Consider the following 23,637-nt stretch of genomic DNA (forward strand, 5'->3'; position numbering starts at 1 on the left):
TTACGGTGGCGCTACAATGGCGGCCGGGCCGTGCGGCCGCGTTCGCGCCTCGCCCTCACGACGCAACGACGGGCGGGGCGGAGCCATGAGGGGACGGGGTGGGTGCGCGCGCTGGGGGCGGGGCCAGGCCAAGCCTCGCCCCCTCGCCCGAAAAAGGCGTGCCCCACGGTGGGCGGTGGAGTGACGTAATCTGCGTGCTGATTTGCATACGGCGTGCGTGCCGCTATGTGGGCGGTCGGTCGCGCCGGAGGTGGCGAATCCAAGATGGCGGTGTGTGGACGTGTCCGGAGTCGCTACCCGGGCCCGGTGCTCCTCCTGCTCCTGACTCTGGCGGCGCGGCCGGTGGCGGGCGGCCCTCCTCTTGCTCCCGTGGGCCCCGTCGTTGGCGGCGGCCCGGCCGCGGCGGGGCAGGCGGCGGGGCTGGGCGCGGCGGGCCCGCGAGGTCCCCGCGGCGGCGGCTCGGGCAGCGGGTGGAAGCTGTCCGAGGAGGCGGTGTGCCGGGAGGACGTGGTGCGGCTCTGCTCCAAGCACAGCTGGGCCAACAACCTCGCCGTCCTCGAGTGCCTGCAGGACGTCCGTGAGGTGAGGGCCGGGCGCCGCGCCGGCAGGGCCTACCCGCGGCGGCGAACAAAGAGCGGGGCTGTGCGCCCGCGGCGGAGCGACCGCAGCTCGGGCTGCCGCGCCTCGTTTACCGCCCAGGTTTGTCTCCCGGAGCGGAGTTGGTGTGCAGACAGCCGCCGTCCGCGCTTTCCGCGCTGTGGCCCCGCCGCTGCGGAGCTTCCTGTGAGCCGGCCGGTTCGGCGGGAGGGCGGCGGCGCCGGGAGCGGAGTCGCTCTCTGCCCGGGCCCGCTCCACGGGCACCTCTGGGCTCTGCTCGGCCGCCCCGGCAGCGCCCTCCGCGGGGTAGGTCCCGGTGGGCTGGCTTCGTTTTGGGGTTATTCCCACCAAGGCGAGGCTGGACGGGACTTGGAGCAGCCTGGTCTAGTGGAAGGTGTCCCTGCCCGTGGCAGGGGGTTGGAACTGTTTGAGCTTTAAGGCCCCTTCCAACCCAAACCAGTCTGTGGTTTGCTCTTGGAGGTCTGGGGAGGGCCCTGCCTGTACACTGCTGAGGAAAGGCGCTTCCCTGGTAGCTGCGGTGACCCGAGAGGATTATTTTTTTCAGGTTCAGATCCCCTACTCCACCCAGAGCTCAGCTGCAGAGGTGGTTGGTTCCCGGTGCTTGTGTGTGCATCAAACTAGATAATACAACTTTTAGACGTGGTTTAGTATGTTTTGGGCGGTCATCTGGGCAGTCTGCATTGTTCCCAAACATTTGCCCTGAGTGGTTTGAGTCTAACTCATGTAAAAAATGTGTTGCCAGCTCAGAGTCCTTTTCTAGCCCCATCTTTTCATTCATTCCTTGGTGGTTCTTGCTCAGTTTGAAGAAGCCTTTTGGGGGAAGTGTCTTTGGTAAGCTGTTGTGGTGTTGAGATCTGTTTTGTTTTTGGCTTCTCTGCTGCAAAGTCCAGGAATGTCAGGCTGGGTTAGTTCTAATGGCGTTTTCCCAAGTGGAAATGTAGTCAGGAAAAACCTGCGCTCATTTCTCATCCGTTATTTCAGACACAGCAGATGGCAGTCACTTAATGGTTGCTCTCATCACGGGGGGTCTTGAACCAGTAAGTGTTAGTGGCTACTTGGCTTAAAATCCACAAATAACTTATGTTTTTCTCTAACTTCGTGTTTTAATTGAGGGCAAGTAATTTAGTAAAACACTCACGATAGATGTTATAAATGAGTTCTGATGCATTATCTGTCAGACTTATATTTGCTGTATGAATAACTTGTCCATTCCTGTTTCTTGAACCTTCTTGAGACCTTTGGGACCCCCTGCCAGGGAGGCACCCTCCCTTCCTGAGAGGATCTTGGAAGCTGTGCCTACAGGCGGTGGCTTGTGAGCCACCGGCCTGCCAAAAAGGCAAGACCTTGTTGTTCTTTCTTTGCAGTTGTGTGGCCCTTCCCTTCTCTTTTCACAGTTCAAGTGCTTGTTGGGTTTTCTGCCATTTTGGTGAAGTGGACCTTTCTACTGTCTTGTTTCTCAGCTTTCTGCTGGGATAATTTTGTTGTTTTACTGAGTTAAACACAGAGTGGGGTATGGGTGTACGGGGAGAAGCAGAAGATGATGGAATGCTTTGCATCACACTTCATTTTCAGCAGGTATAAGCCCTTATGTTGGTTCTGCATATCTCATGAGAGTTCCGCTGTCTTTTGAATACTATGGCTTACTTGTGTTTTTCCTTTTCCCCTTTCAAAGTCTGCCTTGATGTCTTGAGTTTCCTGACTGTTGGTCTTGTCTAGCTGTAATGCTGTCTGCTACCCAGTGCCAAAGGGGGATCTTTTTCCTGGGGTGAGATCCCAGGCATCAATAGGACATGTTGGGGTTGTTTTGGATTGAGTTTTCTCTCCAAAAGTGCCCGTCTGCAGCCTTATTTGTGTGTCAGCCTGTAAAGAGCACTGTCACCTGGTCTTAGACTTAGAAAGTCGCCTGCCATACCACAGATGTGATGGGCTGCTTCCTGATGTTAAGATGACTTCTCAGAGTGCTGCTCTGAGAAATTAATTAAAATAATTGACTTCCCTGTATCCCTGCTGTTCAACTCTTGATATTTTAGGTAAAAGTAATGAGTTTTAAACATTGGATGGTACATTGGATGATAGGGAATGGGATCAGATGTTTCCTCTGCATTGGTGGTGACAGCGGAGGAAATAGGTGACATGCAAACAACAGTAACAGCTAATATGTTTTCATTTTGACCCTAAAGTGTCTGCCAGCTTTTTTGAACAACACCAGTAAAGTGACAATTACATTTTAAAATGGGTGGGGAGTAACCAGGGGAAACAACTACTTGAAACCTTCCTTTGGAGGCCGCAGAGAAAAGAGATGTTCATTTTGTTAGCTAGTGTGAATGTGATTACACTATTCAGTGTCTGCTGATTTGTTAGTGTGGGTGTCTTTACAGAAGTCCTCCCTTTTGCCGGGTAGTTGTCCTGAATCTGAAGGAATAGGAGTGTGGAGTTTGTGGTTGACTGGTACAGGAGCCTAGCTTGTAGGGTGGATGTTGAAAGAAGCTGTTTAACACAAATATTCGGTAAAGAATAGTTGGAAACAGAAAATGGTAAAAACCAAAAGCAAACACGCAAATACCCCAAACCACAAAGAAACCCAAACCCAAAATAATTAAAGTTCTAGTTTTGAGAGGTTACTTGTAGACTGTCAATTTAAAGTATTACCAACACAGATATTTAAGCACTGCATATTTTTAGAATTCTTTAAAAAAATCATCCCTCCTGACTGGTATCAAACACTTTGCCACTGATTTTCCACCAAGTCAGTGAATAGCTTCATTGACATAGCACAGTCTGCTCCTGTAGGTGCAGAGCTCTTCTGCGTTTCAGGTTGTTACACAAGTTCAAGGGTAGAAGTCAAGGGACAGTTGTGCTTTTTTGCTTTCCTTCCCCAGTAGAAGGATGGTCTGTAATTGGTGGAGATAGTGGTCAGAGCTAGTCAGCTTAAACGATCTAGAGGAGGCCATGAGGATGATCAGGGGCTGCAGCACTGCCTGTGTGAAGACAGGCTGAGAAAATTGTTCAGCCTGGAGAAGAGAAGCTGCATGCGGACCTCAGAGCAGCCTTCCAGTGTTTGAAGGGAGCTGCAAGGATGCCGGAAAGGGACTTGGGGAGGGACTGTAGCAATAGGACAAGGGATGATGGGTTTAAACTGGAACAGGGGAAGTTCGGGTTAGATATAAGGAAGAGGTTCTTTACTGTGAGGGTGGTGAGGCCCTGGCACAGGTTGCCCAGAGAAGTGGTAAATGCTTCATCCCTGGCAACCATTGACCAAGGCCAGCTTGGATGGGAGTTGGAGTAACCTGCTCTAATGGAAGGTGTCCCTGCCTGTGGCAGGGGGTGGGAACTGTTTGAGCTTTAAGGTCCTTTCGAATCCAAACCAGTCTGGGATTCTATGCCTATAGTCAGAAAATAGAATCAATTATATGTTTTGGTTCATTTTCCTGAGAAATTAATTTCCTTCTAGTTAAAATTATTTGTGCACTTGATATGTTATTGTTTTGAGCCACTTAAATTTCATCATCAGCATTTTAATTGTTATCTAGATAACTTCATGCCAAGATATAAAAAGAGTAGCACGGGGTGGTGTCTGCTCTGGTTTCCAAAAATGTGTTTTGAAGCGCTTTTTTCTGAAACGATGCTGGTTGCTAACCTGTTTCTAGAGAGGCTTCAGAGCTTGCATTTCACTCAACATGGACTGCAGCCTTTAACTACTTTTTTTATGGGCTGCCTATTAAGCTAATTTTCGTGGGGGTTATTGTATAAATAACCCCATGAAAGATTAATATATTTGCTAGGTAAAAATGTTTGCATGATGAATGATGATTTGTGTTGAAAGCATGACTGAGTTGTTGAATTTGAGGTAGGAAACATGAGCAGTTATGAAAATACTTTAACCAGTGTAGCTTTGGTAAGCTTACCTGGCTTACAAGTGGAGAATAATTTTACCCTTAAAGCACACCTTGGGTTCGATTAATCAGTGAATTAACTTGATTTCATAATTGCTAACCTTCACTTGTATTGCTCTTACAAAGAATAGGTAATACTTAAAGCATTATATCCATCCATACACCACTGAGGCATTGTAGGCTAAATAATTTTTCTAAGATCAAATGGTCATGGTTAAGCTGGAATTAGAGATCAAAGTTTTGGCTTCCTGCTACTTTCTTCTTCCTCAGTAGTTCCATTTCTTTGGTAGCACCTTTTTGGCAGGGATGGTATAATTGAGTCTGAATGCTCTGCTTTCTGGGCAAAATAAGGCACTCTTCACGTTGAGGACTGGGTTAAGAACAAAACAAATTAACCTTGTATTTAAAGAAGAGTATTTTTGCTGTTATTTCAGACCCAACTCAGTGTAAGAGGCCAGAAAATTCATTTGAGGGGATACGTAGACTAGGAAGCATGTAACATTTGATGGGTTGGGAACTGGCATGTTTCTTCCACATACATGTTTTATTCCTCACTCTCTATGTACCTGAGCTCCTGATAAAATAGTGCCAGTGAAATTACCTAGTTTTAAGATTATTGGTTGAAAAGAGAAACCAGATGGTAGCACATGCTTGGAGTCTTCATCTCTGAAAAGTTGTGTGTGCTCAGTCCCTGTGCTTGTTCTCTAGTTTCTCTACTTTCTTGGTAAAGGAACTGGAAATGTGAAGGCTTCCCTGAAGTTTTTTGGTTGTACTGGGGTGGGTTAAGTGTGATCTGTCATGGTTGCTCAATTTATTTTATTTTTCCTCTTTTATCTCCATTATTTATTGAGCTGAAGGCTAGAGGTTTTGTTTTGCCTGAGCACACAACATTATCTTGTATTTGAGCATGTACTCATATTATTTCCATCTCTCACAGCTTTCCCATGCCCAAGTGGAGGCTGGCATTTAAAGTACCTTTTTTGAGCTGCCTGGGTTGTGGCAGCAAATGACCGTTTACCTGTTCAGAGCTGTAAGTAATTGAGGGCTGTGGATTAAACACAGCAATGGGTAGGCTAGTTTTTAGGAAATGCAGATAGTGAAGATGACTGTTTACTGAGCTGGCCCATCTCCCTCAGTGCTTATCATAGAATCCCAGACTGGTTTGGGTTGGAAGGGATGCTAAAGCTCATCCAGTTCCAACCCCCTGCCATGGGCAGGGACAACTGCCGCTAGACCAGGTTGCTCCAAGCCCTGTCCAATCTGGGCTTGAACACTGCCGGGGATGGGGCAGCCACAGCTTCTCTGGGCAACCTGTGCCAGGATGGTTTGGTTGTGTTCTACAAAACCTTCAGTTCTCTCTGGCTTTTAGGTGAGCTGGTTTGAATGAGAACTGCCTGTTTCTCAGGGTGGTAAGTATATAGTTGTGGGATGGAGGCTGTTCTGGTTCTCTAATCACTATTGCAAAGGAGTAGGCAGTTGGTATTCCAGTCATGCTCTTAGAGTGCCTACAGCATTATCATCTAGTTCAGATATCAACACAAAAAGGGAATTTTTTTCTTTTTTTAAGGCAATGATCACAGTCAGAACCCTGGAAAATGTACCTGTAAGCCTTGCCAAGGGCTTTGCTTACACTTTCCCTTTTTTCTAAGGAATCACCTGGCGGTGATTCAAAGCCAGCTGCCCAGGCATGGGAGTTTAAGAACTCTTATGTTCTGAAGGCAAATAAAAAGGAGAATTCTTACCCATAGTGGAAGCTGAGCTAACTTAAACTAAAAATGTGTTGCACTTTTGAGAGATTGAGTTAATTATTGGGCTGTAACTGGATGCTGGACTCTGTATAAGTTGAAGCCTATGCATCTGGATGAGAAATTTTGAGATACCATTCTGTGTCAAATAGAATTTAATTAAGAATTTACAGTGGTTTGTGGCAGATGCAAATTGATTTGAATGGTCAAGACTGGTCCCACCTGCTTCAGAAATTTATAAAATATAAGATGGTTCTGTCAAAGTTAATGGAAAGGAATGGTTGGACCCAGGAGGAAGGGATTGAGATGATTAAGTTTTGAAGAACACTTAAGCAACAACAAAAGAAAATGATGGTGACAAGGATGGAACACTTTTTGAAGCTTTTTCTCCTGAGGCTTAGCTTCTTAACTGAGATTAGCACATTTTTGTTCTAAAGTTCTTGCTTTTCCTTGCGTTGAGATAGTGTAAGCCCAATTTCCTCCTGGCTGTTGTAGTTAAGTCTTAATGTAAAATTCTAAATACACTTAAATCTGATTTCATTTGGGTTACTTACTTTGGAATCAGCCTTTGGCTTCATCTCAGGATGTAGCAGTATTTAAAAGTACCCTTTTCATCTTACTAACGTCACATGTGAGCTGATTAAAAGTTACGATGGTGCCTCTCCTGCTAGGTTTTGGACTTAGTGTCATGTGAACAGCATGTTAAGCACAGGTTCTTGGTTCTTCCATATCCTTAGTGATCTTAACAGTCACTGTGTTTATCTGAAAGAGTTTCTTTTGTGTTTTTTCTTGGGGGTGGGTTTGGTTTTTTTGTGTTTTGTGCTGTTCTTGGCAGGCTGATGCTTGTGGTAGCTGGTTATGCATTGCCTTGGCGTGGGCTGTTTGGCTTAATAAAAGGGATTATCTTACAAGCCTGCTTCCTCTGGTGAGTTGGCACTGCTGGCCTGCTGCAGTTCAGAATACTGAGGAGGAAGGGAATGGGAATACAAATGGAGAAGTAAAGTTTAATGCAGGCTGCTGGGATGAACTGAGAAGCTGTGTTACACAGAGCTCTGTTTTTGGGGAGGTGATTTACTGAGCAAGGTAGCTGAATATGTTGAAAAGCAAGGACTTGGTGGGTTGTTACAGCAGAGACAGGTACAGCTAGATTGTGTTTCCCTGCTTGCATCCTCTCCTCCCTTGTACTGGAGGAAAGGAGCCCCCTCTAGCCCTGGTGTTGCTTCAGGTTGTCATGGTTGGAACTGGATGATTTGAAGAAAGAGAATTCTAGGCAAATTATGTGCTAATTTCCTAGCATAGAGACAATGTCTTGATGTTCTTTACAGTGTAGCTTTGTTGGATGTGAGCACCCTTCTCTCAATGGACTCTGCTGGTTTTGGACTTTGGAAAAGGTACTTTGGAAAAGCTTTTGAAAAAGCTTTGCAGTTTCTCTTCCTAATAATAGGCCTCAAAGAATTGGGCGAATAAAAGGTCTTTTTTTCACCCAAGGCAAGATAATTGTCTTTTTATTTTAAATCTTGCCTCAAGGTATTTTTTTGATCTTCTGACTAATTTAGTTTTAAGATGTGTAAAGTTGGTTGCTATGGCACTAAATAATTTCCATTCTGTTAGCTGATAATTTTTTTTGTTGTCATGGGATACTCTTATTTTCTGGATGTTCAGTTTATCAGTATCAATAATGGTGTGTTAGGTGAGGAGCAGAGCTCCCCCCTTCCCTAAGTACCAGCTGGTAGCATGAATTGTGACCTTTCTTCATCAAGACAGTAGATGAAAACCCATACTGTTCTCCTCCTGAGCTGAGGTGGCATTCATAAACAGCGTCCTGGCATGCGGTGTCTGAACGTCGGCAGCTTGAGCTAAGGAATTTCCTTCAGTAGTTAGAGGTGTCTGTTTTCTCTATACTCTTTTTGGGGGTGTAGTGCCTGAGTTTATTTTTTCCCTTTGAATAAGTGTATCTTGCAGCTCTTGCACCTTTATGAGCTTAGATCTCACGTGTTTGTGTTAGAGTGCATTACTTGGTTATAACGTCTAAAATCTTGCCTTCACTCAAAATGTGTGGTTTATGTCTTTATGATTGTCAGTGCTGTGGCTTAAGACTAATGGTACACATTTAATATCTCTTGCCAGGTAACAACACAGGGACAAACAAACAGTAATCCTGCTGGACAGGAAATAACATTTGTTATTATTTGCATCTTTGCCTGAAACAATGAATAAGAACTGCTGAGGTGGCAAACAGGTAGTATTTAATGTAATAAGTATTCATGGTTTCTCTAGATGCCTGAAGTATTTTAATCTTTTGTGGTTAGTGGTAGAACTGTGTGCTGCTCTGTGGAAAAACTTTTAGTTTCCTTATTTGATTCTTGGGAATTTTGAGTCTCTTCTAAAGACCACAGCTGGCTATGTTGCTATAATTAAGTACTTAGCCGTAACAGGGTAGGTTAATAACAAATAGCTATTCCAGCCCTGCTGTGCAAAATCATTCAGGCGAATGTACTGTCTTTTGTTTAAAAAATAAAGCCTAGCTTAATCCGGTGGCAAGTTTGCTGTCCAGATCTCTTGAATCTTAATAGGAGGCTCACCAGCCTTGATCATGCTCAGTGGTTTGCTAATTGAGACTTTCTTTTTCTAGACTGTCCTGTTAGCACAGGGAAAAATACTTTTCACCAAGTGAACTGCAAAACAAGCTCAGCAGAGTGTGCATTCTTCTAAGGGTTGAAGTAATTGCCCTACAGAAAGTTTTGATAGAATTAAAAAAACCCAAGCCAACCCGAAAGCTGCTTGGCTTGTAGACTTTCTGTAACAGTCCAGGCTTGATGTGAGCTGAGTCAACTTTTGTTACACTGTTCTCAGCTGTGTTGAAATAAGATCTGGCAAAAGCTTACAGTAAGGTCTTTCATTATCAAATTGATTTTTCTGCTCCTGTCAGCATCTCCGTGGCCTACCTACATATGTCATAAAATCAGAAAAACTAACCACTTTCAAGTAATGGCACTGAACACCGCAGTTCTTGTAAATTACAACATGGATTGTTCATGAGACTGCAATTCTTTTGCTGTGTTCATGGTGGTTTAAACAAATTGATATTAATGGGATCCTCTTATTGTACAATTCAGATGGGCTACTCAAAATCTGGTCTCCATTGATACAAGGTAGAAGTTCTTCACTGTGAGGGTGGTGAGGCACTGGAACAGGTTGCCCAGAGGTGTGGTGAATGTTCCATCCCTGGCAGAGTTCAAGGTCAGGTTGGACAGAGCCTTGGGTGACATGGTCTAGTGTGAGGTGTCCCTGTCCCTGGCAGGGGGGTTGGAACTGGATGATCTTAAGGTCCTTTCCAGTGCAAACCATTCTGTGATTCTATGAAAAAAAATCAGCTTGAATGACTTGCTTTTGCTTTTTTTTTGGGGGTGTTTGTTTTTTTTTTTTTTTTTTTTTTTTCTTGGTTTTTCAGAGGATACTGTAAAGTTCTTCCTAGAATAGTTTGGGTTGGAAGGAGCCTTTGAAGCTCATCTAGTCCAGGCTCCCTGGAATGAGCAGGAGCATCTTCAGCTAGATCAGCTTGCCCAGGACCACATCCAGTCTGGCCTTGAATGCCTCCAAGGATGGCCTTCTCCCACCTCTCTGGGCAGCCTGTGCTGATGCTTTAGCACCACTTGTCATATGAAGCAACATTATTTTTTTAAAGCAAAAAAACCCAAAAAGCTGAAACACTAGTTCATGGTCTAAGTCCTCCCTACCTTTTTATTAAACTGGGTACTGGAATGGGACTCCTGTGGTGAATGCTCGTCCTGCCTCTGGGAATCTCAATGATAACAACATCGTCTGGGAAGGTGTGGTACTAGTGAATGTACTTTTCCCTCAACTGATTCACAGCTCTAAAGGTGTATGCTCATTCTAATGTTATTGTTAATAGCCTTAATGAGAAGTGTATGTGCAAAGTATAGTTATAGTAGGTATGTGATTCTGCACTTCCCTCACAGAAGACAAGCAAAGCCTTGCTGTGTTTTGTACTTTTGCTTCATGATCCTTTACCTATGCTTCGGCAGGCACTGAGCAGACAGGGAACCATCACTGATCATACTGTCACCTCTGTGCAGAAATAGCAGCAGTATACAGGGTAGACTTTCCTGGAATGATGCAGCTTGTTTTAGCTCAGGTACTCATGAGCAATGTGGCTTGAGCTTGTCCAAATCAAACCCCTTTTGCATGCTCCGAGGCTATGTTGGCTTCCTTTCTGTGAGCAGCTCACAGGTAAGGCCTACACCAAAGGAAAAAGCATACCACAAACCACAGGGTTTTTTTGTTTCTCTCCCCTCCTTCAGGCATTTGTGAACTCTTCCAGCATCCTGTTGTATAAAAACATGGCCTAAACTTGTTCTGCTAGGGAGAGTGGTGATGGAATTTAAATTCTTCTCTTTATATGTCAGTTCTTCCCAGAGTAATTTCCCCAGATACTTTTCCTTCCTTGAGATCTTGCAGTGAAATCCATCCCAACTTCGTAATGCACTCAAGGATTATTTAATTAATGTTGTATTCTAATGTCTCTTGCTCACCAGGGTTCACAGTATCTTAAGTTTAGAGAGCTCAGGTGGGCGGTGGGCTGTTGGCATGCAGCTGGCAGGAGTACTGAACTTGCGTTTCTCTCTTGTGTAATTAAAAGGTGAGAATCAGTGCTCCAGTTGCTTGACCTGCTGGTTATTGGCCCATCACAGCTGTATTATCCAGTGTGTTGTCTGAAGTGGCTTAGGGCAAATGGAAATAGCCAGAAACCTTCCTATGACAGAGTTGTGCATCATGAATAACTTAAAATAACACAGCAGCATATTGTTGCCATCTTAAAGTGATCTTTTATCTGTTGGGAGGTAGAGTTTGATCTCTGACTGTAATCACTTCTACGTTACTTAGTGGGATCCCTAATTTGGAATTGGGATCCTGTTGAGGAAGTCAAAGTTTTGGATTAAAGAAGAAAAAAAAATTGTTCTGATCTTAAATTGGGCCAGAAAGAGTCTTTCCAGAGTGAACTTTTGTTCTCAGGAACCATTTAAAGTACACTTGTGGAGACTGGCTGATATGACAGTTCACTACCTTCAGAAGCGCCAAAGTAATTCTGAACTGCCCTTTTGGAGTGTGTCATGCATGGTTTTTAAGTTCTTTGTTTGTAGGTTGCATGCTTTTTGTAGCATTAAAAGCCATAAAATGAGTCAAGAGGTTATCTTTGAAAGGTATCTAAATGCCTCAGAGCTGTTGAAACATTGCATGTGAGTAAAATTTGGGCAGTGTGAGTACAGGGCTGTTTGCTCCCATATTTACAGAGCTCATTGTTTTGTTTTGCCCTGTCTGAGTTCATTACTTTGGGTCCTGTCCCTTGGTAGCACTGTTTCGGGTGTGTTTAACTACTGTTCAGACCTGAATCCAGGATTTCAGGAGGGAGCTTCCTTCTGTGTTTGCTGGTGAATCTGAAGCCTTCTAGACAGGTGACCGCATGCTTTGTCAGCTGATGAGTATCTGTATAGAAAGAGACTGGGGAAGGTGGAGAACTGAAGAGCACAGCCACTTTCCCGGTCATGAATCCACCTGGAAATGTCAGGGTTATTCTCTCTGCTTCTAGAAGCTGATGTGTAGAAGCTGAGAGTCTCCAGTCTTAGGCAGGCAATGCTCTTTGCCATTGTTTCCTAGCTGAGGCTCTTCTCATGGGACATTAGAGCAATAGGCTTGTGTTGAGCCTCTGGGCATGAAGCCATCATTAATAGTCAAGGTGGACACTCTTGCTTGTTGGGTTTTTATAACATGAAATTTTTCATATCCCTTATTGTTCAAATGTCAAACCAAATCTGTGCTAGCCAAATCATCTTAATTAAGTCTTTTCAGGACAAGGTACAGGAGCTGCTATTCTAGCTTGCTCCTGTGTGGAAAGTAGTTGTTTTCCTAGAAACAGACTGTAATATTCAGTGATACTGATAAAATCATAGAATTGGCCTGATGACAGTGAACACAGTAGATGGAAAGACCGACTTTGTAAAGAAGCAAATAAGAGGTTTTGATTAGGATCTCCTCTTGGATTACATGCTATATGGCTGGGACTTTGACCACGGAAGTGTTTATCTTGAAGTTCTGAATTTTTTTGGTTAGATATGATAACAGTTGAAAGATGCTGCCATTCCTTGGAAGAAGTACACGGGGAGGTGAATCTTCCAGAATAACGGGCTTGGAAAGAGTAGAGTTCCTTTGTATCCTGGTGTTCCAGGAAGTGGCAGTTGTGCTTTGCTGAGGCAGCTACTAACATCTCCCATCTTGTTCTGAGGACTGCTACAGCCCTGGGGCAAGTGAGAGAACAACTTCTTCCACATAAGTTGCCATTCCTGAAGAGTTACCCCCATGGGTACGCTCTTAATTTGCAGCCTTGCCTGTTTTTTTCTTGCTGGGTTGCTCACATTTCTTCTTTTCTGGGTCTGGCTGTCCAAGCTGAAAAACCTTCTGTAAATCAGACAGGTATCCTGTAGTACAGATCTGACAGGTATATGAGGTTGCAGACATCTTGGGCTGGACCTGGATGAGAACCTGTGTTATGATCCTGCATCACTTTGGGAGCTGCTGGTTAAAATAACTCTTCTTTGGTTTCCTCAGCTACAGTACTTGGCAACAGTAGACTAGTATACAGGCTGAAAGCGTGGGCAAAGCAGTGAGTCTGTCTCAGTGCAGTGAACAGAGGTGAGGTTTGCTTTTTTTTTTTTCCACTTGCTTTTAAATATTAAGTGTTCCATAACACTTACACGCTTTGCCTGTATAATTTCGGGAATGACTAGCATCTCTTAATGCAGCAAATGGCATATTTTTTAAAAAGTAGTCTCTCACTTGAATGAGACATAGCTATGTTTGTTCTTCTATGCCAAAACAAAAGCAGCACTGAAGCTGGTGAAGGGCCTTGAGCACAAGTCTTACCAGCGGCAGTTGAGGGAACTGGGATTGTTTAGTCTGGAGAAAAGGAGGCTCAGGGGAGACCTTATCGCTGCCTGTAACTCCCTGAAAGGAGGTTCTAATGAGGTGGGCGGTGTTCTCTTTTCCCAAGTAACAAGCAACAGGATAAGAGGAAATGGCCTCAAGTTGCATCAAGGGAGATTTAGATTGGATATTAGGAAAGACTTCTTTACCTAAAGGGTTGTCAAGCCCTGGAACAGGCTGCCCAGGGAAGTGGATGAATCACCATCATTGCAGGGATTTGTGTAGATGTGGCACTTAGGGACATGGTTTAGTGGTGGATTTTGTAGTGCAAAGTTAACAGTTGGACATGATGATCGTAAAGGTCTTTTCCAACCTAAATGATTCTATGATTCTATTTACCATTTCCTAGCAAGATTTGCTGTTTCAGAAGATAACAGTGCACTGTGTGGAGAGCCAAGTTGCTCAGTGTTTCACATCCTTCCTTACTGTCTACTACTAGTTCTAATCCATGGAAAGTGCTTTATGAAAAATATGAATGAGTTTCTTCTCTGTAGATGCCTGCAGCATCTCAAAGTCTCTAAAACATTGTGTGGGATTGAAATGTTGCTTCATCCTTCTTCAGGAGCAAATCTGCAACTTGTAGTCCAAAAGAGTTCTAAGACTACAAGAATGGAACATGCTATTTCTGTACCAGAATGTCTGAGGCTCTCACTAAAGTGAAGTGTGATCTAGAGTAGGATATGACTACCCTGAAGAGCTTTCTGTTCTCAGATTTGATATTCACGTGCCTGGTAGATATTCAGGATTTGATTGCCCTAGACATTGATCCTCCCGGAGAACTGGATCTCCTATTTTTAATGCAACAGAGACCCCGGGAGCAGCTGTGGAGAAGGGAAGCGACACATGCAGCTTGTCCTCAAATTCTCTAGACAATGTGTCTTGCTGAGTGTCTTGCACATGTTTGTGTAGTCACATGTAATCTGCAACAATCTGGGAGTGTAAGAGCCTGAGGTACGTGTGATGAATACCGCTTGGGACTTTGGGAACACTGCAGCACTCCATCTTGCTCTCAGCTGTAAGACTGTCAATGCAGTTGGGAAGCTTTATCAGTGAAGCTTGCTGTTGAGAAGAAAGTGATCACTGAGGAAAGCAACAGATGAAAGTTATCAAAATAACCCTTGCTCTGTGGAGAGAGAGGCCTGTCGGTCACACTTGCATTTGAATGACACCCTGTAACACAATATGAAACAGTTTAGGATGGAGGGAGCAGGCTTGCTTTGTGTTCAGGGCTTCATTACTTGGGTAGGGTGTGTGGGATTTAAATGTAAAATTAAGCTTAATAGCTTTAAATCCTAGCATGTGCCAGGCTTGTCCAAGCTTAAACGGAGTGCAGAACAACAACGATGCACATATCTTATGTGGATGTGCCGTGATTGAGTACTTGTTACCCATGTGGTCGGGGCCTAATTTTCTATAAGGTGTTTGAATTTCTACAAAGTGTCCTAGGGAACCTAAGCCGTCTGGCTTTTGGTTCTCCCCCTCCCTCCCGCCCTGAGCTGTCTAACAAATTGCAAGGAATCGGTTTGTTCTTTTCTTTTTTTCTCTTAGTCTTTTTTTAAGTTTAAAAAAGACTCCCTGGTTGACTTCATTTTGACTATTTGACCATTTACATGGTGTTGACATATCCATGTCCTGAAGGGTGATTTTGGTGGGTGTTTCAAATAGTTTATGGTGTAAATTTAGGGCAGTGCAGATAGGAGGGGCATTGAAGTGGTGTGGAGGGCATGGTGACCTATCAGCTGAGTGGTGACATCTGTGGCAGGTGAGGAATATGTGCTAGAGATGTGTCAGCAGCTAGATTGCTGCATGAGGATTCAGGTTTTCCCCCTTCCCGTAAGGGGAAACAGCTTTAGCTTGGATTTCATTATTAAGGGTTTCCCTTTCTTCTGTTTGAGGAGTAAGCTGGCCTGGCTGGTCACTGATTCAGAAATGTTCCAATGTAATCGTTTCTGGGTGAGGCAGTCAGCTCTTCTCCCTGGAGTGATGTCTCTGGATAACACAGTACGTGTTAGTTATAGCTCTCAAGTACTAGATGCAACTCTTGCACCCTGAGATCATTACTGCAGTTAATTTGCCTCATTTGTTTCCAGGCTGTTTGGTTACAAAGCTTTTGTCTGTTTTAATGCTCTTTTTTGAAGAAAGGCTTGTCTCAGGGATGTGTTTGGCTGGTTTGGGGGAGGAGTGGAGAGTGTGCTTTTCAACTGATAGAAAGTTTAGTTTGTCCTTTTCAACACTGCACACAGTGGCATTCAGTAACGAGTGTAGTAGTATGGGCTAATTACAGGTATATTAGTCTTTTCTGAACTGAGCATTATTGAGTGTCAAGGGAAGATGATTAAAAGGTTCTGATGAATTTTTCCTGGCATTTTTTTGTGCATTTACAAATACCTTGTCTGTAAGATTTGCATGCCTCAGCCAGCCCTCGATGTCTAGCTCTTATCCTGCTTTTTATGCTGTCTTTACATTAAAACCTCAGCAGAGCACTTCAAGAGAGAGCATCTCTAAAAAGCAGTGTCTCGGTTTATTGTCATGCTTTGTGTGTGACATAAAGGGAGTGTTTTCAGGAGAGGCTAAAGCCTGATGGCTTGCTGGCTAGCAAAGGCTGCTTCAGGTGCTCAGTGCTCTGGTTAAGAGTCTTGGAGCTGTTGGGATAGAGAAATATGCTCTGAAAGAGCGTGTTAGCGTGAGCATCCCTGTGTGGGGAGGTAAGACCGAGGCATGATCTTAGGATTATGCACTGCATGTTATTAACAGAAATCACTGTGATGGGTGATAGTTGGAGGTCCAGGCAACTGATGAAGTGAGCACTGATTTGACTCACAGAAGCAAATTAAATCTGGGAGTAATAAGTTTCAAACAGTTGTCTGCTTCATTATTAAAGGCTGCTGCTCCTGTGGCCAGGGTGGCTGAAGAAGACGTGCAGCACTACTTGTACAGGGAAAACAGGAACTGGTTTCAGTGTGTTGGCTTTGAATGGCTGCGCTCAAGAGAGGCTTCATGTGTTATGTAGTCTCTGCTCCAGATACACTTAATCATCTGCGGAGAGACTTTGACACTGTCATCTCATGCAGGTAAAACTTTGGTGGCTGGAGTCATGAGTCCCTTTGGAGGAGCTTGTACTAAAGTCAAGAGGAAAGAATATTTCAGTTCCATGTAATAGAAATAGGACAAAGACTTGGTGGGGAAAAAGATGCCCGTATTACGCAAAACTGGGCTTAAAGGGGTTGAAATTTTGCACTTGTGGCACATGGCTGTGTAAATGAATTCAGATTAGGTATCTGGGGAGGCTAATGCAAGCATGTTTTAATGAACCCTGGCTAATTACTCTAAGTTCTTGATCAATACCCAGGAGAGCTCAAACTGCTTGCATTTAAAAACCCTGAGAGATATATCTATCTGTATATATGTATGCATGTATAAAAATCCTCTGCATATAATCAAAATAGCTGGAGGCACTTGGTTTGTAAAGTTCCGCTTCACAAAGGCTTTATATATTTGGAGGCTGTCCTGTTAAAGTTGAAGACTTCCAAAAAATGTTAATTGTGAATTTTTGATTTGTGAGTTGTGAATTTTGAAGTGCAGATGAACACATGGGCTTGAGAGAACATGAGTTTTTTGAATAATCTTTGCTGTAAGTGTATGGAAGTGTGTGGAATGATGAGTTGGGTTGCTTTAATGCGGTGTGGTTTTTGCTTTAGAGTTGGAACCTGTTTCACATGCTGTTATAGACCAGAAAAGGCAGATGTATGTGGTTTTTGACAGGAGGAAAGAGTTCCTGTAAATACTTGCTGGCATGTGTATGTTTCTGAAGTGATCCATATAAGGATCACCTGTTGTGTTATCTTAGAAACTTGGTTTTCACCAGAATATTGTGTGTGAATTTCAGTGGACTCAACATTAATACGAAATAAAAATGTCAGGCAAGCAGCCCTACCTGTAAGGCATAAAGGACTGTCTTGAAATTGTTTCCTATTAAAGAATTTGAAATGTTCAGTCTTTTGCGATTGAGCTAATTAACAAAACCACTGCATGTTCATAGTTAATGCATCATTCTGTGTGTGCCTATGGATAACAAATGCATGACAGAGGAGAGGAAAGGTAACCCTTCAGCAAACAGCCTGCAACATCATCTCAAGTTCTGTTACATGAATTCTTTGCAGTATTCAGTGAGAAATGCCAAGTCTGTCAGACAGATGGCTTTTATTCTAGTGTATATTCAACCCCTCAAAGCTTCTGGTCTCTGTTGGTAGCAGCACTGATTTTATCAGTGGAATAAATACCTGTGCAACCTGCTTTGACTTGCCCAGTGAGGGAATGGCTATGCACAGGAAAGCTTTAGGCAGCCTCTCAGACCCATTAATGCTGCACCACCACTTGAAGGCTTGCCTTGGGTGGCAAAGGGATGTGAGAAGCAGTATGTGCCTTGTAAAAAAGCAAGTGAGGAGCTTAGTGGTCTCATTAAGGGAATCCCAAGTAGAGAGTTCCCTGTATAAATGAACATCAGGTGGTGCTAATTTAAAAAAACCCACAAACCCCAAGTTGTAGGTCTTGATGAAGATTACAAACCCTCACTGACTCCTGCTGAAATGATTTAGTGGTTAATGGGCTGGCTGAACAGATCCTTTGCCTGGGAGCTTTCTGAATTGAAACTGGCAGGCAGTTTGAGGAGCTGGTTCCTGAGGTCTGAGCAGTCTGCTCCAAAGTTTGTTTTATTACACCCCACAAATTTGTTAACTTGGTAGAAGTCTTGAGAGGGATGTGGTCACAGCCATAGAGACCAGAGCACAGCTGTATCTTGAACTTTGTGAGAGGGAAGTCGCTGGAGCAGGCATTTGGCAATTTTGGGACCTTCTGAAGCACAATCCATCTCTTCCCTCTTAGAGAAAACCCAACACACCCTTTTCATCAACAAGTGCAGGAGGGAGGATCCCAGTCTGAAAGCTGCAGTTGTCTTGTGTTAGCATACCGTTTCCCTGAAGTTTACGGAAGGATCACAGGATTGAAGCACTTCGTTCTCCGTATTCCTTCAGAAATGAGTGGGAAAGTTGGAATTTTATGCTTTAGTGTAATTACAGAGTTCGCTTTCTGTGTTGTCTTATTTTTCATTTAATGTTGTTTCTTCTGTGCCTAGCTCTTGTCTGCTTTGTTTCATTGCTGGTACAGCTCTTGTTTAAAAAAAGAAAAAATCCCTGTTATGTTATCAAAGAGATTGTTCAAGCATGACTAAAGATAAAATTAACTAGCAAGTCAGTGCTGTGTGCTCTGAGGAGTGGCTTCCGATGATGGCTCACATTCTCGTACTAAAAATGACCTTAGGCAGTGATATAAAAAGATGGGGGTAGGCAAGGGATATCAGCTGGAGTGAAACTTCTCACCCAGTGGTGGATGTAAAAGGACAAGATCTAACCTTAGCAGCGGGTCAGTGGTAGATGGTTTGATTTTTTTGCTTTATATGCAGAAGTCTAACAAGTAATTATTTGACAGTTACCACTTTCTAGTGCCTTCTATGCTCATACAAGGCATAGCTAATTGGCTTGTGGCCTTTTTACAGAGCCTTTACTGAACAGCTTAAGTACATGATTGTCATCACAGTGATTCTTCCTTGTAATCTTGTCTGGTGAGAAGGTGGGACAGGTTTTTAACCACTGGGCTTACTGATTTGGTTCTCCTGGCTGTGCTAAAGGAAAAGAAATTGCTGTACAGCTCTAGATCATATAATAACCTTGAAATATACCAGCTGCTCTTTTGAGAATAGTCAAACACACTCTAGTTTTACTGCAGTGAGTTCCTACTGCAGATCCCATATGCCGGCTGAAGGATTTTTTCCTCTGTGTGATTTGGTATCTGCTTGGATTTCCAGCAGCGCAGCTGCGCTGGTGAAAAATCATGTGTCTGGTTGATGTCATCCTAAGAAACATGTAGAAAAGGCCATAGCCATTCAGAATTCCTAGGAGCAAAAGTGGTAAATTAACACAATAATAGTACCAGGTTTTCATTTGTTTCTGCTTAATTTTCTGTAATTCCATGGCTAATTACATAATTGAATTTTCAGTTTTCCTCAACCTTTTAGGTACTTGAAGCAAATGCAGTATTTTAATGCTACTGGCAATCATATTCATTGACAACTGTGTTATTAAAGAGGCAGCACAGCTGGTGGTCTACAGCTTGGTATATTGATGGCTGTGTTCAGAAATATGCTTAATTTGTGTTAAAATCTTATGTCTGGGTATGTTGTTGTGTGCAGATTCCTTTGCGGGCTGTCTACAAGTAGTTCAAAAACTGGTACTTAAAAATCAGAGAACCTTGTAGCCAGCTGAGCTGGTGTAAAATCCTTTTCTTGATCTCACAACAGTTTTACATTTGCCTGCAAGGATATCATGGACCACATCTCTGGAGCTTTAGTGCATTCAGCTAGAATGCATTCACATGAAGTGCTTGCTTTGCTGGTGCTGGTGTGTGAGGGGCCTCCTGTGCCACAGCTTGTTGCTCTGTGCTTAGTTATGCCAGTTGAGTTGCTTGCAGGGCCAGGCTGTGAACTGAATTCCTGACAGAGCCGGAGGTTGTGGGGTAGACCCAAACCTTTGATCAGCCAGAGAATGGATGGGGAGCAGCCCTAAGGAGAAGGACTTGGGGGCGTTGATTGATGGTATGCTCAACAGGAGCCAGCAGTGCGCGCTTGCAGCCCAGAACCCCACCATGTGCTGGGCTGCATCCCCAGAGTGTGAGCAGCAGGTCGAGGAAGGGGATTCTGCTCCTCTCTGGGGAGACCCCCCCTGCAGTCCTGCATCCAGCTCTGGGGCAACAGCACAAGAGGGACGTGGAGCTGTTGGAGCGAGTCCAGAGGAGGCCACAGAGATGCTGCGAGGGCTGGAGCAGCTCTGCTTGGAGACAGGCTGAGAGAGCTGGGCTTGTTCAGCCTGGAGAGGAGAAGGCTCCCGGAGACCTTAAAGCAGCTTCCATTGCCTAAAGGGCCTACAAGAAACCTGGAGAGGGGCTTTGGACAAAGGCCTGTAGGGACAGGACAAGGGGGAATGGCTTTAACCAGACAGAGGGTAGATTGAGATGAGCTCTTAGGCAGAAGTTCTTCCCTGTGAGGGTGCTGAGGCGCTGGCACAGGGTGCCCAGAGAAGCTGTGGCTGCCCCATCCCTGGCAGTGTTCAAGGCCAGGTTGGACACAGGGGCTTTGGGCAACCTGCTCTAGTGGAAGGTGTCCCTGCCCGTGGCAGGGGTTGGAAGTGGATGAGCTTTAAGGTCCCTTCTACCCAAAACCGTTCTGTGATTCTGATTACCTCAAACAGCACAGCTCCTCAAACATTTGCATTTGCAGTGGCATTTTGGGTGTCGGTGCAAACGGAAAGCTGGAGATTGGTAGGGGATGTGGAAAGAGTGATGCAGGGTAGATCCTTAAGCCTGGGTTGAACTGCCACGTGTCAGTGTGTTTGGTCTCCAGACTCACTGGCAAGATCTAGCGAGTCCCACAGGCAAGCGGTAAAGGAGCTGGGTAAGAATTCTTAAACAAGTCTCTTTTTAACAAATACCTGTTAGAAGCATGAAAGATGTACATAAAGCTTAACACCTGGAAGTCTTAGATCAACTCCATTGACTATGACTTTGCAACAACAACTGAAAATTGTATTGCTCTCTGTTTTGAAACCATGTGGTTATTGTCTGATAACTTGAACTGATTAATCTCAGAGATTCTGGAGAAGATGAAATGGGTTTTCAGAATTTGAGGTGCGTGTGAGTCTCATGTATGAGAAACAGCAGTAATAATTCAGTTTTATTAGACTTGACTACACAATACCCCTAGAATAAAGCTGAAAGGGCTTTTGATTTAAGCATAATACTGTAGGTATTAGTGTATAAAAGAAAGGTCAAAGTGAAAGGATGCTGCAGAGTGCGTTTCCAGGTAGTTAAAATGTCTGTAACACCTTCTTTCCTTGCTGTCTCCTCTGTTGTTAATCCTGCCATTGCTAGTGAACGTGACCGTGGAGCGGAACTGGGTGAACATGCAGACCTGAGTGCTGCACAGCTGTAACCTGTTGCTAGGCTTCCTCTGTCGTAGTTTACCTATGGCTGGCGTAGTTTACCTATGCATTTCTTTCAGACTTAATTCTGCTTAATTTTGTAGTATGGTCAAAGGAGGCTTTCTGCTGAGACTAATTTGCTATTATGTTGCTCGGACTTGTGGATTTGTTTTGCAAGTCTCGAAAGATGTCTGATACTAAACCAGTGTTAGTGATCAGAGATAAGTGTGAATTAAAATGGATGCTCTCAGCCAACAAAAGGAGTGTCTTGATTTACAGTGAACTTCTGGGTGGCTCACAAACAGGTGGAAATGTGCTCAAAAGGGATATAGACTTTGGAAGTGCTTCATTATCCTTTCTAGTCAGTACGGAAAGGATGTCTGGTGTGATTTTTCTGGTGACCTGTTTCTAATTAACTGCTAGAGATGGCGATTGCAAATGCAAAGTGCTAATATGTGTTAGGCTGGGAAATCCCCGGCATCTGTTAAAGCTCTAGCACTGTCTACTTTATGTTGGCTGCTGCCTGCAGAGTGGTTCCCTCTGGGGGAAGAGAGCTACTGCTCTCAAATGGCTTCTTTGTCTCACTTTAAAGAGAATAGTGTTTAATTTTGTGATGTTGATGCTTGTTGCCTCTTGTAGGGAGCTGTTGAACAGCCTGGTTCACCCAAACTGGCTGTTGTGGAAGTGGGCAAGATGAGCTACTTCAGGTATTAACCTAGAGGAATCGGAGTGTTCTATAAAGTACCTCATTGTTTCATACAGGGTTACAAATGCCAACTAAATGAAGAAATTAGCATATTTATTAGTGCTTGTCAACACTTTAAATTTAGATTTTCATTAAATGCTGCTGTACATTTTCTATTTACATAGCAGCTTTGATCTAACAGGTAGAGATTATTAACTTAGTAAAGGTCTGGTCAAAAAGTGAGGGTTGTACCTTTGTCCTTGAGGCATCTGCTTATTTTGCTGTCACAAACCATCTTATCTTCCCTCTTAAGAGCTTTTGTGCTAACATTTCCTATGACCAATGACCGTAACATCTGATTTAGCAAAACATTTTGGCACAAGCTGTGTAAGGTACAATAAAAGCCCACTTGATTTTCGGCTTGTGGCTTTTTTCTAGTGCTGGCAATTGAGAAAGATCTTTTGTGCAAACTGAGCAAATTTGAAATGAAAAAAAATGAAGCAAGTGAGTGCTCAAAAGCCCTTTTCTTCAAAATGCATCTTAAGATTTCACTATGAGGGTGCTGAGGCCCTGGCACAGGGTGCCCAGAGAAGCTGTGGCTGCCTCATTCCTGGCAGTGTTCAAGGCCAGGTTGGACACAGGGGCTTGGAGCAACCTGCTCTAGTGGAAGGTATTCCTGCCCGTGCAGGGGGTTGGAACTGGATGAGCTTTGAGGTCCCTTCCAACCCAAACCATTCTATGATCCTGCCCCTCTGCTCTGCTCTCATGAGACCCCACTTACAGCACTGTGTGCGGTTCTGGTGTCTTCAACATAAGAAGGATATGGAGCTGGAGCAAGTCCAGAGGAGGCCATGAGGAAGATCAGGAGCTGGAGCACCTCCTGTATGAAGACAGGCTGAGAAAGTTGGGGCTGTTCAGCCTGGAGAAGAGAAGCTGTGTGGAGACCTCAGAGCAGCCTCCCAGGATCTGAAGGGGGCTACAAGGGTGCCAGAGAGGGACTCTTTATCAGGGACTGTAGCGATAGGACAAGGGGTCATGGGTTTAAACTTTTAACAGGGAAAGTTCAGGTTAGATAGAAGGAAGAAGTTTTTCACTGTGAGGGTGGCAAAGCACTGGAACAGGTTACCCAAAGAAGTGGTTAATGCCCCATCCCTGGCAATGTTCAAGGCCAGGTTGGACAGAGCCTTGGGCGATGTGGTCTAGTGGAAGGTGTCACTGCCTGTGGCAGGGGATTGGAACTGTATGATCTTAAGGTCCTTTCCAGTGCAAACCATTCTATGAAAAAAATCCCAGCATGAATGACTTAAATTCAGGGGTGTTCTTGCAAAGGCTTATTTTTTTTTTCCAGAGAATCCTGTAAATCTCCCTTAAAGAATTAAATCATTTCAGCAAACTGCGTATCACCACCTCACATTACGGTGCTGCTGTGTAAAGCCTGAATGCCGCATGCCTTTCCTGGCTCTCTTGTCTTCACAGTGTAAAGCCTCGCTCTGCTAACCCTACTTCCTCCAAAACTTTAAATAGAAGATGAGGGAGAAGGATCAAGTCTTCATTTTGAATAATTGATGGATTAACCCCGATTTGCTTATCTTGCAGGGCAGCAAGAACTAGCTTCTTGTGGTGAGCCCCACCTGCGCTGGTAAGATCTCACTTGTTCTGACAAGGTTTCT

General features: G+C 44.1%; 1 protein-coding gene across 1 annotated transcript in view; it reads left to right on the forward strand.

Moving 5' to 3' along the window:
- Positions 1 to 219: 219 nt before the first annotated feature.
- The window catches only part of GLG1 (golgi glycoprotein 1), an 86,229-nt gene continuing 62,811 nt past the window's right edge, over positions 220 to 23,637 (forward strand). Inside the window, exon 1 of the mRNA XM_030511887.1 lies at positions 220 to 582. Coding sequence (XP_030367747.1) covers positions 226 to 582 — 357 coding nt within the window. The 5' untranslated portion in view covers positions 220 to 225. The remainder of the gene's footprint in view (positions 583 to 23,637) is intronic.

This window comes from Strigops habroptila, chromosome Z, assembly GCF_004027225.2.
Source record: "Strigops habroptila isolate Jane chromosome Z, bStrHab1.2.pri, whole genome shotgun sequence".
Taxonomy (NCBI): Eukaryota; Metazoa; Chordata; class Aves; order Psittaciformes; family Psittacidae; genus Strigops; species Strigops habroptila.